Source organism: Chelonia mydas, chromosome 3 (assembly GCF_015237465.2).
Source record: "Chelonia mydas isolate rCheMyd1 chromosome 3, rCheMyd1.pri.v2, whole genome shotgun sequence".
In the NCBI taxonomy this organism is placed as follows: domain Eukaryota; kingdom Metazoa; phylum Chordata; order Testudines; family Cheloniidae; genus Chelonia; species Chelonia mydas.
Genome location: NC_057851.1, coordinates 72,265,037 through 72,281,385, shown reverse-complemented (window position 1 = coordinate 72,281,385; position 16,349 = coordinate 72,265,037). Strand labels below are relative to the sequence as shown.

General features: G+C 38.3%; 1 protein-coding gene across 6 annotated transcripts in view; it reads left to right on the top strand.

The window, feature by feature from the left end:
• Positions 1 to 13,568, top strand: part of FBXL4 (F-box and leucine rich repeat protein 4) — a 116,980-nt gene extending 103,412 nt beyond the window's left edge. For 5 of the 6 annotated variants that reach the window (XM_037894502.2, XM_037894505.2, XM_037894503.2 and 2 more), the window contains one exon: positions 6,155 to 13,568. In XM_037894502.2, the coding sequence (XP_037750430.1) occupies positions 6,155 to 6,318 (164 nt within the window). In that variant the 3' untranslated portion in view covers positions 6,319 to 13,568. The remainder of the gene's footprint in view (positions 1 to 6,154) is intronic. The other variant, XM_037894507.2, reaches the window with a different exon arrangement.
• The last annotated feature ends 2,781 nt before the right edge of the window (positions 13,569 to 16,349 follow it).

Genomic DNA, 16,349 nt, shown 5'->3' with positions numbered 1-16,349 from the left:
GGTCATACAAACCAGATTTCCAAGAGGCTTACTGAATAAAGCATTTTATAAAAATATACGTTCTTTTGGCCACCCACTCTCATGCTTATCTATTATGATGGCATTGTTTCTGCCCACAAATCGATCTGACCTTTTCACTAGAACAGAAAGGCCGAGCAATGAATAGTTTGGTTGTTTACCCTGTATAATGTCTGCAGGCTGTGTTTCCTCTTTGCCAGCAATGAAGGTTTGTTGCCACATTCTCTCTTAATATTTGAATTCACTTGTTAACACTTACATGCAAAATAATATCTGAACAGTGAACAGAAAGGAACTAAGCTCCTGAGCACTTACTGCTGTTAACAAGTCAGATTATATTATAGCATATATTATAGAAGACCTTTCATGGTGAGAACACATGTGGAGTTACTACTATATCCAGTCCACCTATCCTGAAACTATTGTGGTGGCCTATTCATGGCAGTTGTTTTGGAGACAACTTGCTAGGAGAGTCTTGGAGCCTAGTTACCTAACTTGGCAGGGGATGCCTCAACACTTCCCAAGTACACTGCATCAGCTCTCTGTGTCTAACCAGTGAACAAGTCCCTTCTATTGTAGGCATTACTGAAAATCTGGTGGTTTCCTTGGTCCAGTCTTCCCACTCCCAGCAGCAGCAAGGACCTTAAATCATATAACAAGATGGCAGCTCAAAAATAATGAGTCAGACTTTTTTTCTTTTTTATGAGTTTTCTTTTTTATGATCAGACTGTGTTTTGGGGCCTAATTTCTGAAATTTCCTTACACACTCCCAATGTGTGTGGCAATTTAACACTGTTACCAACTCTAACGAATGTATAATAAGGCAGTTTTTGTCTCACTACAGGAGATATCACTGGAGACCCCAACTGAGATTGGGACTTCATTGTGCTAGACACTATACATACACATAGTAAACGACAGTTTCTGCACTGAAGAGTTTACAATCTAATGTAAACCATAGTGGTGAATTTGTGACATGGGAGATAAAACTGAGACTCATTAAATTTATCTCATATATGGCTACCATTAGATGGGAAAACTTTTATGAACTGGGCTGGGTTCAGGCTGATGACTTACAAGTGAAGGCTCCACAGCACACTAGCAATGCTCGTAAGTGCTAATGTTAACACCATCATGAATGAAGCTTGTTTTCTGGAAAGATATGTTTGTTAAGTCCAGTTCTGAGCTTTTGGGTGCTTACCTCAAGTAGGGTCCTCCTCTCTGACACACAGGCAAGATCTCCCACACATTGCTCTTAGTCTCAACCACAGACCTTATTTTTAAAGGGAAAACCTCCCATTAAGCAAAACCAGATAATCAAAATGCAACATTAAAACACATAATAGCACAACATCCAAATTAACTTCTTAATTCAATGTTTTTCGATATAAAATCATTCCAACAATTACTCCAGGGTCTTTACACTAACTTTTATATATCTATGTGTAGTTTTCTTTTCATTCCTACCCGGATCATCTGCAAGTTTTGTATCCAAAACCTTCAGATCCACACCACAGACCTCTTCTATTTCATCTATAAGAGTAGCTGGTGGTAGAAAGCATATGGTTGTCTTCTGTGGACTAGCTAATACAAAGAGTCACAGCACACACATTGCCAGTGAATTACACAGGTATTTGTGAGACAGCAGTGGAAATCTGGGCATTGTGTGAGGAAAATATCTCGCTCGCTCCCCCAGAATTGTGGGAAGCTGCAGCTTTCACATTATTGTGAGACTGTCTAAGCAGAGACCAAAACGGCATTTCTCACAATAGATTCACAAGAGTTGGCAGCATTGACTTGGTTTCATTCTGATATTGTTAAAGCCTGTAAACTCAGCAGGGAAAACTCCTCCTGTTCCAATTAGAGCATTAACTCCATGGTGGCTTTGTGGGCAGACAAAAATGAAGCCTCTTTTGAGAAGATTTGCTGGCTGCAACCAGTTTGATTCATTCATTTACTAAGTATTATAAAATTAATATCTTGTCCAAATTGGATGCTGTTTTCAGTTGCTGGGTCCTGCAGTTTTGTTCTTTACCTGCAGGGCCACATGTATCATGCAATTATGTGACCATGTAAATTGCTGCTTAACTGCGGATTATGCTAAAATCGGTGAATAATGTGCTCCAGAAAATAAATTCCCATTAAAAACAATATTAAGGCCATGATCCTTGTCTGTGGTCTAGCAATTCACAGTGCAACTTGGGAGGAGGTGGTGATATAAAGGTAAGTTTTAGCCACCATTGTGCTTCCTCAGCAAGCTGCGTGCTGGGGCTGTTTCCCCAGTATAAGAGCAGCACAAAGGGACCATTATGGGAGATGGAGATCACAGGGGCACAGGAAAGCCTTAGACACATCCCCTTTCCCTACCGGCTGCAGGAGATGGATGGTGTAGGAACCATCGCACCACCTTTACACCACTGGAGGATCCCCCTGTACAAGGATGATCTTACTATGACTGGCTATGTAAGCATTTGAGCTACAATGATCTTGTCTTAGTGCAGCTAGGTTCTGGCCTGAAGCCACTAGGCCAGGGATCGGCAACCTTTGGCACATGGCCCGTCAGGGAAATCCTCTGGCGGGCCAAGTCGGTTTGTTTACCTGCCGTGCTTGCATGTTCGGCCGATAGCAGCTCCCACTGGCCGTGGTTCACCGTCCCAGGCCAATGGGGGCTGCTGGAAGTGGTGCAGGCCGAGGGATGTGCTGGCCGCCCTTCCCGCAGCCCCCATTGGCCTGGGACGGTGAACCATGGCCAGTGGGAGCTGCTATCGGCCAAACCTGCGGACACGGCAGGTAAACAAACCGGCCCGGCCCGCCAGGAGCTTTCTCTGGCGTGCCGCGTGCCAAAGGTTGCCAATCCCTGCTCTAGGCCTTTTAGTTATGAAGATAACCTCCAGAATGTGAACCATACGCTGAGCAATTGTCATATTCTGGCGTGCAACGCAGACCAGTGAGGGGTTGTGGCAGCACCTGCCCCACAACCTTGAGTGCGTCACAATGCTTTCCTGTTGTAGCTCCCAACCTGGACCACTCACAAACAGCCAGACCACATGCAGGTCACACCCTGAGTGTCAGTGAATAGCTGCAGCCCTGGTCCAGCTACTCTGACGCCAGTAGCCTGTCAGAAACACTCCAGTCACACTCTGGCTTCTGCCAACTTGGGTAACTACCCAACACACTCCCTGTCCCAGATTTTCCCAAAAATGTGTGTTCTGCACTGTCCAGCCCTTTCCTAGGCAGTTCAGATATTAAAAGTCTGTTGCCCCTGTAAAGGATCAATATTCAACAGTTTGCTACTTTAACTGGTGTTACCAAACAGTTCAGTTGAAACACAACATTGGATTAGTTTAGATTTAAAAAAAACAAGTTTATTTAACTACAAAGATATAGGTTTCAAGTGAGCACAAGTATAGGGTCATAAATGATTACCAAAAAAAAAGATAAAATGCTTTCTAGTAGCTAAAACTTAAAAAGGTACACTTGGTTCAAGGTAAAAATCCTTACTGCATGTTCCCAGTGGTGTGGCTAGCCAAATCTCAGGTCAGAATCTTCCCCCAAAGTCAAAAGGCTGGTTCCTTTGTCATTTTAGATGAAAGAGAGAGAGAGTGCTTGGGATTTTCTCTCCTTTTCTTTTATAGTCCAGTTAACTTTGAAGTAGATTCTTCTGAGGGTTACCCCTGAAAGCAAAGTTTATTCAAACAGTAAAGAAGGCAACATGGAGGTGGAGAATGAGGCTCCATGTTGTTTCTTCTCACCTGTGTTTGCTGAAATGCAAATTTGCTTTGTCTCTTGTCATCTCCTCTCCCTGCTGTCTCGAGGACCCTGTTTACTGTTTATATGAAAATTTAGGTAAACACACATTTCTTTATTCAGGATACTTCTGCTCTGGCAGGATTGTGTGGTTTTGAACACGTGATAAGAACATCATACGGGAGGATTTCATAACTTTACATATAAATGGTGCTACACACATTTCACCATGATATTTTTGACCAGTGAGTTATTAGTTTTCAGATGATACCTCACAAGGCAAATTTTGTATAAAGATTATTACAGTAGTGTGTAGGGTGTGAATACAGGGGTACATTCGGTCGCAGCAATGCAATGTTGTCTGCCTGAATCTGCCAACAGCCTGAAATGATAACTCTGAGAGATGGGAACTGCTCTCCTTCATTTAATTGTTAACTCTGAAGTCAGTCAACAGTTTGAATGTCAACATTGCTGATTGTTTTAACAGAAGCCTCAAACTAGTATGTTCATTTTTCATTGTTGTAGGTATTGTCAGATTCTGACACAGGATGCACTGGGGCAGCTATTTACTACTAAAGGTTCCTGGCAAACCCTGCTCCCCAAAATTTACAGCCACCTTTGCACTGCACAAAAAAAGGGGTGATAAAGAAAAGCTGAATACCCTCTTTAGTGCCAAAATAATCAACTCCCTCCTAGTTACCAAAACACCTCCCATGCCTTCCTGTGTGCCAAAAGCCCCAACTGTCCCCTACCCAGCTGTCAAAATCTTCAGCTTTCCCCTGACAGCTTCAACATATAGTTGATCACTTGAAATACAAAACTTTGCAGCAAATTTAAATTTGAGAGCAGTGTAGAATAAATTGAATTGAATGTAAAATAAGTAACGGAATACTGTGCAAATTGGAGTGGTCTGGGGAGTGAGGTGAGAGCATTTGTGGGAGCAGTGCCAGATAATTCCAGGGTCTCTGCTACATGACTTAAGTCTAATATGTTGCTTAGGACACAGAGCTCTTTGTACATTAACTGGTCTTCTCAATTATGTGCTCTCTAAAATTATTGCTAATGTATCTTTGTTATTTTATGTATTAAATAGAGGCAGATGTTTTCAATTAAACATTTGAAACATTTTGTGGAGTCTGTTGATGTGTCCCCTGCCATAGAATTTTGGGCTTCAAGAATTTTCCTGAATTGCCTCCTTGATAACTACCATGCATGGGTCTTCCCAACAGTGCCAGGCTAGATGGATCGGATATATGGGAATGCTGATTTTACAGCTAAGGAACAAAATTGTCCCACTGAACAATTATTGCTCTCTATTGAGCCAGTGCCAAAGAATTTTGCCAAGGACCAAATTGAACAACAAAGTAAAATGACAGATTTTTAAGACACCTGCTGTGCATTTGTACGAAGTAATGGGCACTTAATCGAAGTAACAAAACTCTAGTAAATAGAGAAGGGCCCAAACTAAAATCCTATGTTCAAATCCCTCCTCCCCTCAAAATCTTGTACCAACCTGTAAAGGTAAATATCATAAGATATCCCTTCTATGAGGGACAGAGGAGAAAAGATGTGCTGTACTTATCCTTTTAACGTTTTTAATTTTTTGAGAAACATTCCTAATTGTACACAGCACAGGTAATGTTAAAAACATAGAAGATGTCATATCTTTTATCCCACAGTGATCTATTTGTGGAGCTTGTTCACAGAAATGACTTTTTAGCCATAAGAAATGTATTTCTATTACAGTTCATTGTCTGTAGGAAAAGTTCACAGTTCTTTAAGAATTCTGATGTGTGTTAAAATCTATATTCTCTATTATCCGAATCCAGCTCCAACTAAAGCCAATAAATTCCATTAACTTCAGTTAGCATTAGACTAGCTCTTAATAGCATGCATTTGTTGCAGCATTATATTACAGTCAGTGAAGGGGGGGCCGTGATGTAAAGACATGGATTTGGCATGACCTTTTGCTACGAACTCATTGGAAAGTGGTGGTGTCAGAGCACAGTATCCAGGCATCCAGATTGAGGGGGGAGGGAGCCATCTTGCATTTGCAATGTAGGTTCTGATCCTCCCGTCAGTACTCATAAAAAGTTCCCATTGAAATCTTGGAGTTTTTCTGGAACAAGAAGAAAACTGTGGATTTTTTTTTTTCTACACAAGTTAAGCCATGGCAGTCCCACAGACTTTCTGTGCTCAAAAGAGTGCAAAAACTCCCTGAAAAGAGCCCTTCATTTGAAAGGTAGTCAAAATAAATGTAGTGAAATAAACTTTAAATGAGGAGTAAGGTGTAGAAGATTTCTTGCTACAGCATAAACTGGCAGTTTTAACAAAGGTTCAATTCACATTAACTTTTTTAAGTGATCTTTTCTCTTTTGTTTTTAAACAGGGACAAGGATGGTAAGCCCTGCATCTTTAAGAAAATTGCTGGAGTCTTGTAAAGATCTTTCTTTACTTGATGTGTCCTTCTGTTCACAAATTGATAATAGAGTTGTCCTCGAACTGAATGCCAGCTTTCCTAATGTGTTCATAAAAAAGAGTTTCACTCAGTGACTCACTACGTATGCTAGTATGGAATTCATTTGACAGTGTTGTTTCCTGTGAATTTGTGATTACATTTTTCTTCAAAAAAGAAATTAAAATCTTCCATAAAATAGAGGGAAAATGTTAACTATATTCATGAAATGAGTACATATTATGTATTTGGTGGGGAGCTCTTATTCTCCTGTATCTAGTAATTGTTTTCCCTTTGTTAATTGATGGCACTTTGTGTTTAAATAACCACATATGTGGCCTAAATTAGAGAAGATGAAAAAAACATATTCTTGATGCCCTTTTTAAAAAAAAATGTGTACAATAAGATGTATTAAAATCCAGGTGAAAGTGAAGTTTTAACATTTAGCAATAGAGGAATGATGGGAGTGTCTCTGTCTTATAGGTTGTAGTGTTTTAGTTTTGGTCTGTGGCATAAGACCTTGTGATCTGGCCTGTAATGTGCTGTTTGAAAATTGTTTAAGCTAGTGTAAGATCAGACTAGACTGAAAAGCCACTTTTTTCTCTCCTTTTGTTGACAGTGACTGGTACCTATTTTAAAACTCTGATGTGTCTGCTAAGAGGTTTTTTTCCCTTCAAATGGATGAAATGCGGCAATGTTTTACAGTCCAGCTTAAATGACACAACAGATAAATGCAAAAACCGACCACATGAGTTTATAGCAGAAACTAAAAAGAAAGAAAATTACCTGCTTCCTCCTGTACTGGATATAAAATTTGTGTCAGGTACTTCTTGTCATAACTGATAACACACAGAAAACCCAAAAGCAATTTTCTTTTCAAATTTCTATTATGTCAAGGTGGTACTTGTGGTACATCTGCCTTTCATGTGAAGTACAATAATAGTGTTACTCAGGATAATGTATTAGAAACTCTTCCTTAGTTGGATACATACCTACTATCAGGTTTAAAAACAAATATTTGGTGTTCAGTAAAATCATGATGAAAATGTTGAGTTTGTAAACCAAAGGCAATGTGATTTGGCTATGTACTAATTTATTCTGAGATGGGTTGCGTTTTTTTCACCACAAGAGATACTATCTTTGATAATCTAAACTCCCTTAGCTGCTGTTAAGTCTTTGGAGGAGAGAGGTGATGATGTTAGTGGATGAATGGTTTTCTTCTACTTTTTGCATTTCTCTGAATGAGACATTCTTTCCTCCGTAATGGCACCAATGCTATTGTGAATTGGTATTTACATTATGTACTCATATTTGCAAAACTCCTGTCTCTTTAGACACTATTAGTGAACACAGACCACCAGACATGATCTCTCATTTGGGATCAGCTCCATTATTGCCACCTTTATAGCAAATGCTCTACAATGTTTCTTCTTGTCCATTGGAAAAATAGGCATAACATTTTGCGTGGAAGAAGGCTGTCACTACACAGAAGATCATCAGCAAAGAAAATTGAAACTGATGCAGTAAATACCTGTCCACTGGAAGAGAAGTGCCTCAAAGCATCAATGAACCAGTGACCTCTATGGACCTAAATTAGTATTTCTGAACTCTTCATACCAATGCCAGTGTTTTATAAATCATTTTGTGAAACAACTAAAGACCATTTTTCTGCTTTTATAAACCTCCATTCTGATTTAAATTGTACAGAATCTTGTAGAAAATCCCAAATCCAAAGAAAAGTGCACAGATGTCTGTCATTCACACACAGATGTCACCATATGATTTTTAGCTAGGTACCTCCATTCTGTTTGTCTTTCAGGGTACTGGAGCTATTTAGACATGTTTCAGTCTAGACATCTCTTCAACTGACAGATATCTGCCCTAGAGTCGCTCTGGGCAAGGTCTCATTTTATTTTGGGAGTGCTTCCTTCTTTCAACAAAGTTTTTACTTTAAACTTATTTTAATATAATGTATTTACAATGTATTGAATAATGTCCAATGTATAATGTAAACCTATTTTAATGTAATGTATTTACAGTGTATTCATTGTAAATGAGAATTAAACATTTATGTCCCAGTTACAGGAGAACTCAAGTTCAGATTATGGGTGTTCACAGGTATTGATGTTTTAAAATAAGTATTGTTTTTGTTGTGAAATTTCACTCCTCAGGGTGCATACCAATTTTTAACCTTATTTTTCTTTAAAAAAAATGCTTCTTGGATTATATTTATAATTGTAAATAGAATTAGATTTGTTTAGCATAGATGTAGTGGTATATTTTATGCCTTCCAAAGTACTAAAGTAGGTGATTAGTCTAGTCTTACTTCTGCACATAGGAATCATTTAAAGGATAACGTGTAAAGGCTCAGGGGAGGTTGTCAATCTTTTTTGCTTCATTATGAAGTATAAGGAAGGTCTGATTTGATTTTTGTTTGTTTCTGTTCTGTCTATAGGATCTATTTCTGCTTGTCCCTTACATTCAAATTTCAGTTTGTGTCTGGAACACTCTGCGGTGACTGGCGATCTCACTGGATTATGTTGTTATACTTTCTGATGAAGTGGAACCTAATTAATTAAAGGGAGGTGATTTTTTTTCAGACTGTTTAAAACTTTTTGGGTTTGCTAACATATATTTACCTTAAATAATGGAGAACTACCTGGGGAAGGTGACATCTTTGTTTACAATTTGATACCCTTAACTCTTCAGTTAATGGCTGAAGCACAATTTTTATATCTCCAAGAAGTCTTCCAGCAAGAAGAGGGGATACCAGCCTTGGCATTCCTGATATTTCTAAGGTAAAAAGCGAAAAAAACACTTTCAGGCCTTCCTTATACACCATAAAGAAGCAAAAATATGCTACAATCTCAATTTTAATTGATGTTACCTCTTAGGATTTTATTATTGATCATTTTATTCAAAGTTGTTCAGCAGATTTTTATTTTAGAGTATTTCTGAAACATTGAAATTGGGTATAGAGCCTGGTAAAGCTTTTCAACCAGCTAGCTACCGAGAACAATCTAGGAATTGCTATTATATTGTCACACTTGCATCATAATAGTTAACACTGTCAGCATTTCCATTGTAAAACATTATTTCACTGCACCTGGGGACTGGAAAATACCTGGAATTCCTCTTTATCCACAATTCGGGATCAACCTGGTCAACAGTTGTGCAGACTTTCCCATGCTACGTTGCCAGTGTGCTTCAGGGCCTATCTACATGACTGCTACTCTGGAATGAATAAAGGTTTTAATTTAAAGATGAATAGCTATTCCAGAACATATTTCCGACCTTACTGCTGTGTTAAAGACCCATGCAACCAAGTGACGATGCAAACTTCTGTAAAATGGTCAAACTAAACAAACTGGAAAACATAGAAAATACTATATTTGTCTTCTAGTCTGTCAGTTTGACACGTATGATTACTATAACAATAGCAGAAATGTGATATTTAAGTGTGTTCCTACAATCAGAAACATTAACTGTTGTAAAGTTGCATAAAACACAACTGTGTGATCCCATGACCCCCAGGACCATTGGGTTTTTAGTACATAAATAACTCTGTGTATACTCTTAAAGGGTAACCATTCTGATCACTTCTGCAGGATATTAAATCTACTAAAGTAACATGAAATGTAGCACTTGTTGCTAATACATAAGGTTTGTTGTTTTGGTATGTGTATTCATTGCTACTCTTTTCCAGACATTAAGAGAACTTTGCTTTCAGATATACTCCAGCTCCATATTAGCATGCAAAAGTGTTCATATTTTAATGCACATGCAAATACCATATTAAATACTTCAAACACTTTCATAAGGAAGGTGATTGGTTTTAGGACCTCAGTAACTTTACCACTGAGTTGAATATGTTGAAGCCATCTGTGCACTTGTGTTAGTTGTCATGAGAGCATGTGCATCATATGTTCTTTTATGAGGTGGAAATCATTAAAGATACACCTCAACTCTGCCATACATTTTACAATTTTTAAGAGAAATGTTACACCCATTTGACCTTTTTAAGGTTCTTAAGTTAATTGAAACACATTCTTAGGGTTTTGAGCTACTTAGTTTTTCTTTAAATATATATCTTATCTGAAATGCTGCCATCTTGTTCTGCTGTGAAAAATATAAAATTTAAGCTTTTAATTTGTATTTAAATAATTTAAATCCCATTGATTGTGTCACTAAGGGTGAAGAGGGAGCCTATTAATTTGCCCATCTTTGTTTGTGTCTAAATTTCTATTTGCCAGAATTGATATTTCTCTTTATAGATGGAGTGTAGAGAGGGAGAACAGCTACATAAAATCTTGCCTCATTGTGTTTTTTTAATCAGAATCCTAGGAGCTTAACGATTTCAGTAATTACTTCTAAAACTAGCCACAGTTGTTAGCTGTATGATCTTATTAAATTGTAATAATTGTGTTACCTTGGGGTCCGATCATGGAAAAGGCTGTGGAAGACCAAATGGGAAGAAATTTTGTGGTTCCACTTTGTGGGGAATGAGAGGGTCATTACCCTATTGCTCTACGGCTAGGGGGGAGAAGATATGGCCAGTAGTAGATTCGTCACTATGAGAATCTTCTGGTCAAACACCTTCCATCCCATGGAGGATCAAAACAGAAGCTGTGTTTGCTGCTGCTATCTTGAAACTGCTGTAGAGCAGGTCCATTAGTACTTTGTAGTTTGTGCGAGAAGAATTCCATCCCTACCACCATACAGAATCTCTTCACAAAGCTCATTTCTGCAAGAAGGAACCTGCTAGTCTGGAATGAACTGTTCCTCATTTCCTTGAATACAGCTAGCTCTGCGCTTCTTGGTAGTTTGCACTCTGTTCCCCGTACCAGTCTGTCTCTATCTTATGGGTGAAAGAGATCTCTGCTACTACATGGATCATCATGGTGGTAACAGCTTTAAAGAGAGTCAGACAGTGACACAGGACCTGTGGATCTGGCATAGTCCCTTTCATGGCTAGCTTCTTTTGCTCTGTCTGTTGCCTGAACTCATCCCCTATCCCAAAGAAGTGTCTTTCTTCTGTTGCGACCACCATTTCTAAGCAGGCAAACTGATTACTGTAAGGTTCACAGGACCAAAACAGGAGGAGAGGGTGCACTTGGGGGTGGGGAGCTGAGAACTCCTTTTTCATCCCAATTAAATCCATCTATCAGCCTGCTGACCTCTGCCTTCTAGGAGGCCTTCTGGAACATAAAAAAGTTCCTCTTTTCCCTTCACCCAGTCTGCTCCTTTCTCAGGAGCCAGGAATGGGTAAAGATGCCTTCTGTATATTTTAGGAGACTTAGAGTACCCTACACCCTCCCTTTTGTCAAGAATGTACAAGCAAAGACCAAGAAGCAACACTATTCTCTCTACCCATTGTGAGTCAAGCAGGAGGTTCTCTCTTCTACTGAGCATCAGAAAGGATGCATCTTAAAGACCGTAACGAGAACACTAGATCTGTTATCTAGAGCTATGGATTCTATGCTGAACAAGACACAGATGGCAATGATACCTGCCCTGAGAAACTTGCAATCCAGAAAGACAGCCCCCAAAAATCAGACTCACTTGTTGAACCTAAAGGAAGTTTCTATTAAAGGATTTGGGTTTTGTTTGGGGTTTTTTTTGGTGAGAAGCAGCACTTTTTATTGGCATAGGTTAGCATGAGTAGATATTTTCTGATAGTATTATGCAAAAAACAATTTGGTAACAAATTACATGTTTCAAGTGTACTGCTCTGTAATGTGCTAAAAATTACCATAATTATGTTATACAATAGGGTAATAGTGTCTCTATCTAATATGAAACTTAGGCCAAGGATTTCATATAGAAATCCTTATCTTTGTATACTGCTATTTTAAATCTGATTGTGCTTTGTATGTCTACCTTAAAAACCCACTAATGCTTCATTGAGAATTTTGAAAAGTATTGGATTTTGAGACAAGTTTGGATTTTGAGACAGTATCGTATTTTCAGTATTTGTTTCCCTGTATTTTTTTTACAAGAGGCGTTTATATAAAACAGGATAACCATTGCTCTGGTTCAGCTTTTCTTGCTGCTTAACCTCCCATGAAACCACAGTCATTTGTTATATTAGAAGCATTGGCTACACTGGTTGACAATGAGCTGAATGTGGTATCAGACTGAATTTGAGTTCAAATGAAAAAAAAGGACATGAGGTGTATGGGCTGCCATCCTTTGCTCTAGTAGGGTCTTCTGGGGGAGATGCTATGGGTTGAGCTTTTGCCAACAAAAGGTCGGGGCGAATTAGCAGGGATATGTGGAGCAGCTGCCAATCCATTTCTTCTTCCTTCAGTAGGTGTTATCCTCTCTGAACCATTCTGCCTCCCCAATTTTTCTTTCAACTAGATAAGACAAACTTTTGCATGTAAGCCGTATTTTGAAGTGACCTGAGCTAAATTCAAAATAATATCTTTATGATTGCAAATTATTACCAGTAGTCCACTGTCTAGTCACCTATGTAACATGGTTGACAGTCTCAGCCTTGTTCCTACAGGTCAGGTGCCCACATCACAAAACCAGTGTTATATATGGTATTAGGATGAGATCCACAAAGGGATTTAAGCGTCTAACTCCCATTGGTTTAAATGGCAGTTAGGAGCCTAAATACCTGTGAGGATCTGGACCTTCATGGCTCCTTTCATTCTTGATAGAAAGATCAAGGAATAAATGAACATGAAGACTAAACTCATCCTTAGTGGTGGTCCTTCCAGAACACAATTGAAGCACAACCAGTTGCCTGGGGAATGTGGGGAAGCTTGCTGCCCATATTTATCCTGCTTTGTGGATAAAGAATTGCATCTTTGGGCTTTTCAAACCCAACATCTGAACTGAGCACTAATCCACTTTAAAGAAGAAAGTTTAAAATAATGTGACTTAATATGATTTGTTCTGTTTTCAGCCCTATATTTTTAAATGACTTAATTTCGTCTGGGGAAGTCTTCTAATGCCTTATATTACTAGCCTGAAACTGGTTTGCTTTTGTTGTGAAAATAAGTGAATTGCATATTTATGCATTGATTGTTTTTGTTTAGTAAATTAAGCCTATTTTGTTCTGACATCATTTTGGACCGGCTAATGTCTTAATACTATCAGATGTTGTACAAGTGTATTTTATTATTTTCAGCTTCTTTGTATTGCTAATAGTTTCATCACTTTGATTTGTCAGTATCTGCTAATATACAGATGATAGAAGAAATGTGTTAAAAACAAGACATTTATTCTATCTGTGGTGTTTACCTTACTTTACAAAATTAATTCATTTCCTTTTGACTATGTATTGCAAAATACAAAGTGTGCATAAAATAAATAAATACAAATCAGAGGAAAATAATTTGCCTAAACTAATTAACTTTTGAACATTGGATTAAAATGACAGAGAAATAAAACACTAATTATGATCTGGTGTTCTGAAGAACAATTTGAACATATTCTTACCACTTTTCATTTTAAAAAACCTTCAGTTATTCCAGATGTTTTTTAGATCCAGGTTTGTCTGAGAGCTAAATTGCCCTGTTGCTGAGAAAAAAAATATAAAATGAAATGTGGAGATTATAATTCTAAGCAATCTGCGGCTTCTTTACAAGAAAAAACAATTGTTGAACTTCTTACAAGGACAAAATGTAATAGCTGTTGCAGCTTGCATCTGCCCTGTGATAGCATCATCCGTGTTACTGTATTCTTTAAATATGTAGAGAATATATTTTTGAAAGAGTATTGTGGAAGTTCAGATAAGTGTGATATTTACTCTGACCTCCTGTGTTATACAGGAGGTCAGAGTAGATTATCACAATGGGCCCTTCTGGCTTTGGAATCTGAGTTAGAGGACACAATGCTAACCATAACTGTCGTCAAAGACAAATAGTGTTCATGATGTTAAACACAGTTTTGGCCTGGTCTAACTGTTGACATAATGCTGACCAACACTTATGTAACTTACAATCATGTTGAAACACAATAAAATGATGTGATGTAGATTAGCCATTAAGTCTAGTGGGAATTGAGGGTACCCACTGCCTCACAGGAAGTGCTTAGCACCTTTCAGGATTACCATAATCCTTAAAATTAAAGCCTTTTCTATACTAGGCTTTGTTGCCAAGATTTCCCCATTCCTGTCTTCTCCACCAGTGGGAGCAATGGTGAGTGGGCTAGTGCAGATAAGATGCCAGTGATCACTGGTGTTTTAACCTTAGTTTCATACTTACTGTGAGCAGCTTTAGAGGACATGGTGCTTAAAATTCCGAATACTGCCTGGAGCCCTGCCTACACTTGCATTTCCACTGGAGGTGTACCACTGGTAGAAATAATGTGAAATTCTTGGAAGAAAAAAATCAAGCCCAGTGTAAACACAGCTACAGGATAGGGAGAGTAAGCTAGAGCTGATCACATTTTCAATCAAATGAAATTTTATTGAAATATACTGTTTCATCAAAACTGAAATGTTTTGTGAAGATATATCAGTTTTGACAAAGTTTACATCACAGAGAGAGAAACTGAGCAGGCCTAGTGGTTAGGGCAGTGGCCTGCAATGTGGGAGATGTAGTTTCAAGTCTCTGTTCTGTCTTATTCAGTGATCTGGGATGAAAAACTGCTCTGAAGCAGAGCAGGAACTTGAACCTGGATCTCCCACATCCTAGGCCAGTGCAGTAAACACAAGGATGGATAGGGACACAGTCTTGGTCAGAAAACAGAGATTTTGACAGGTCCATTTTCACTAAAATTTTTGAAAGGTTTTGCTTTTGTTCCAATGCAGGACAAAATCAAATTTGAAACCCCAAATGTTGCTGCAGAACGGAATTGTTGCTCTCTAGTCAACTCTAGAGCATGCCATCACTTCCCATCCCCTTCCAAACATGGCTTACAGTGAGTTCCCACATTTATTTAATTCACCTGCTCCTGTTAATGGTTTAGGAAAGCATTAGTGTACGAACTGTTAGATTCTGAGTTTAGAGTTGCATTCTTGTGTCTCTAAGGAAATTTCTTAAAACAACTTTTCATTTCTAACATAGTACAGAAGTGTTCAGCCTCACTTAGGTGCTTTTGTCTCACAACTTTGCCTCAGGCCAATGTCATTTCAAACATGTCAAAACTATCATCCAACACCCATCTTACTGCTGTTACTGTTTCTAATGATAAGGAAACATAAATACAAGACAGAACCCTGCTTCTTCACATCTTACTTGAACAAAACACCTGGTGATACCAATAGGTGTTTTGCTTGGGCAAGGATGATGTTTGAGAACTTGGCTTCTTCATCTCCTATTTTGATAGAAGACTATTTCTGAATTTTTCTTCTATGTACAGTATTGAGAAATCAGCACATGTACATGAAGGTTGGTGGTGTTTCTATAGTTCTTTATATGGTGTGAGTGATAACAGAAATTGTGTGACAGCAGCAGAGCCAGACTAACCTATTTAAAACATTGTAATTGTTTTTAATGCCTGATGGGTTGCAGCACCATTCATTAAATATTTAGTATAAATGTGAAAGTAATGGTAATGTGTATCTCAATGCTGGGTCCTTTATATTTTATCCATCTAGAAGGATGGATGAATGAATCTGACACCATTTTAATTTACTCTTGTACTTTCATATAAAATTGGCAACCTTATTTGAACTCATTTTATAAATAGAAAAAACAATAGATTTGATACAGCACGTGTTGTAGCTGTTGGTACACAGAGTCTATGATGGCATGTTTGATATTATCTGGCAATTTCTGTTCTAAGTATGTTTAGTATTTTTCAACAGTACACAAGAACTAGGCATTCAAAATTATTTAACATTTGAACCCTGTGATCTTTGAAATGGCCATGCAGTTTTAAGCTGCCAGATTTCTGTAAGAGTAAAATAACTAAGGTTTTGCCCACATTTCAGGTACCACCATATTTTTGTAATGAGGTTATGACTCTCTCATCTGATGCACTTACACAAACACAATGTGAGTTGTATTTACACTTCAGTCTTTTTGCCTCACAACAATGGATCAGCCATATTTATGCCTCCACACCGCCTAATGTGCTTTCACTGGTGCTTTCTGGGAAAAAGTAACCACCTAGTGCCTAAGTTGGGGATTGTGTACATGTCCTTCAGGCCCTCTGAATGATACCAGCA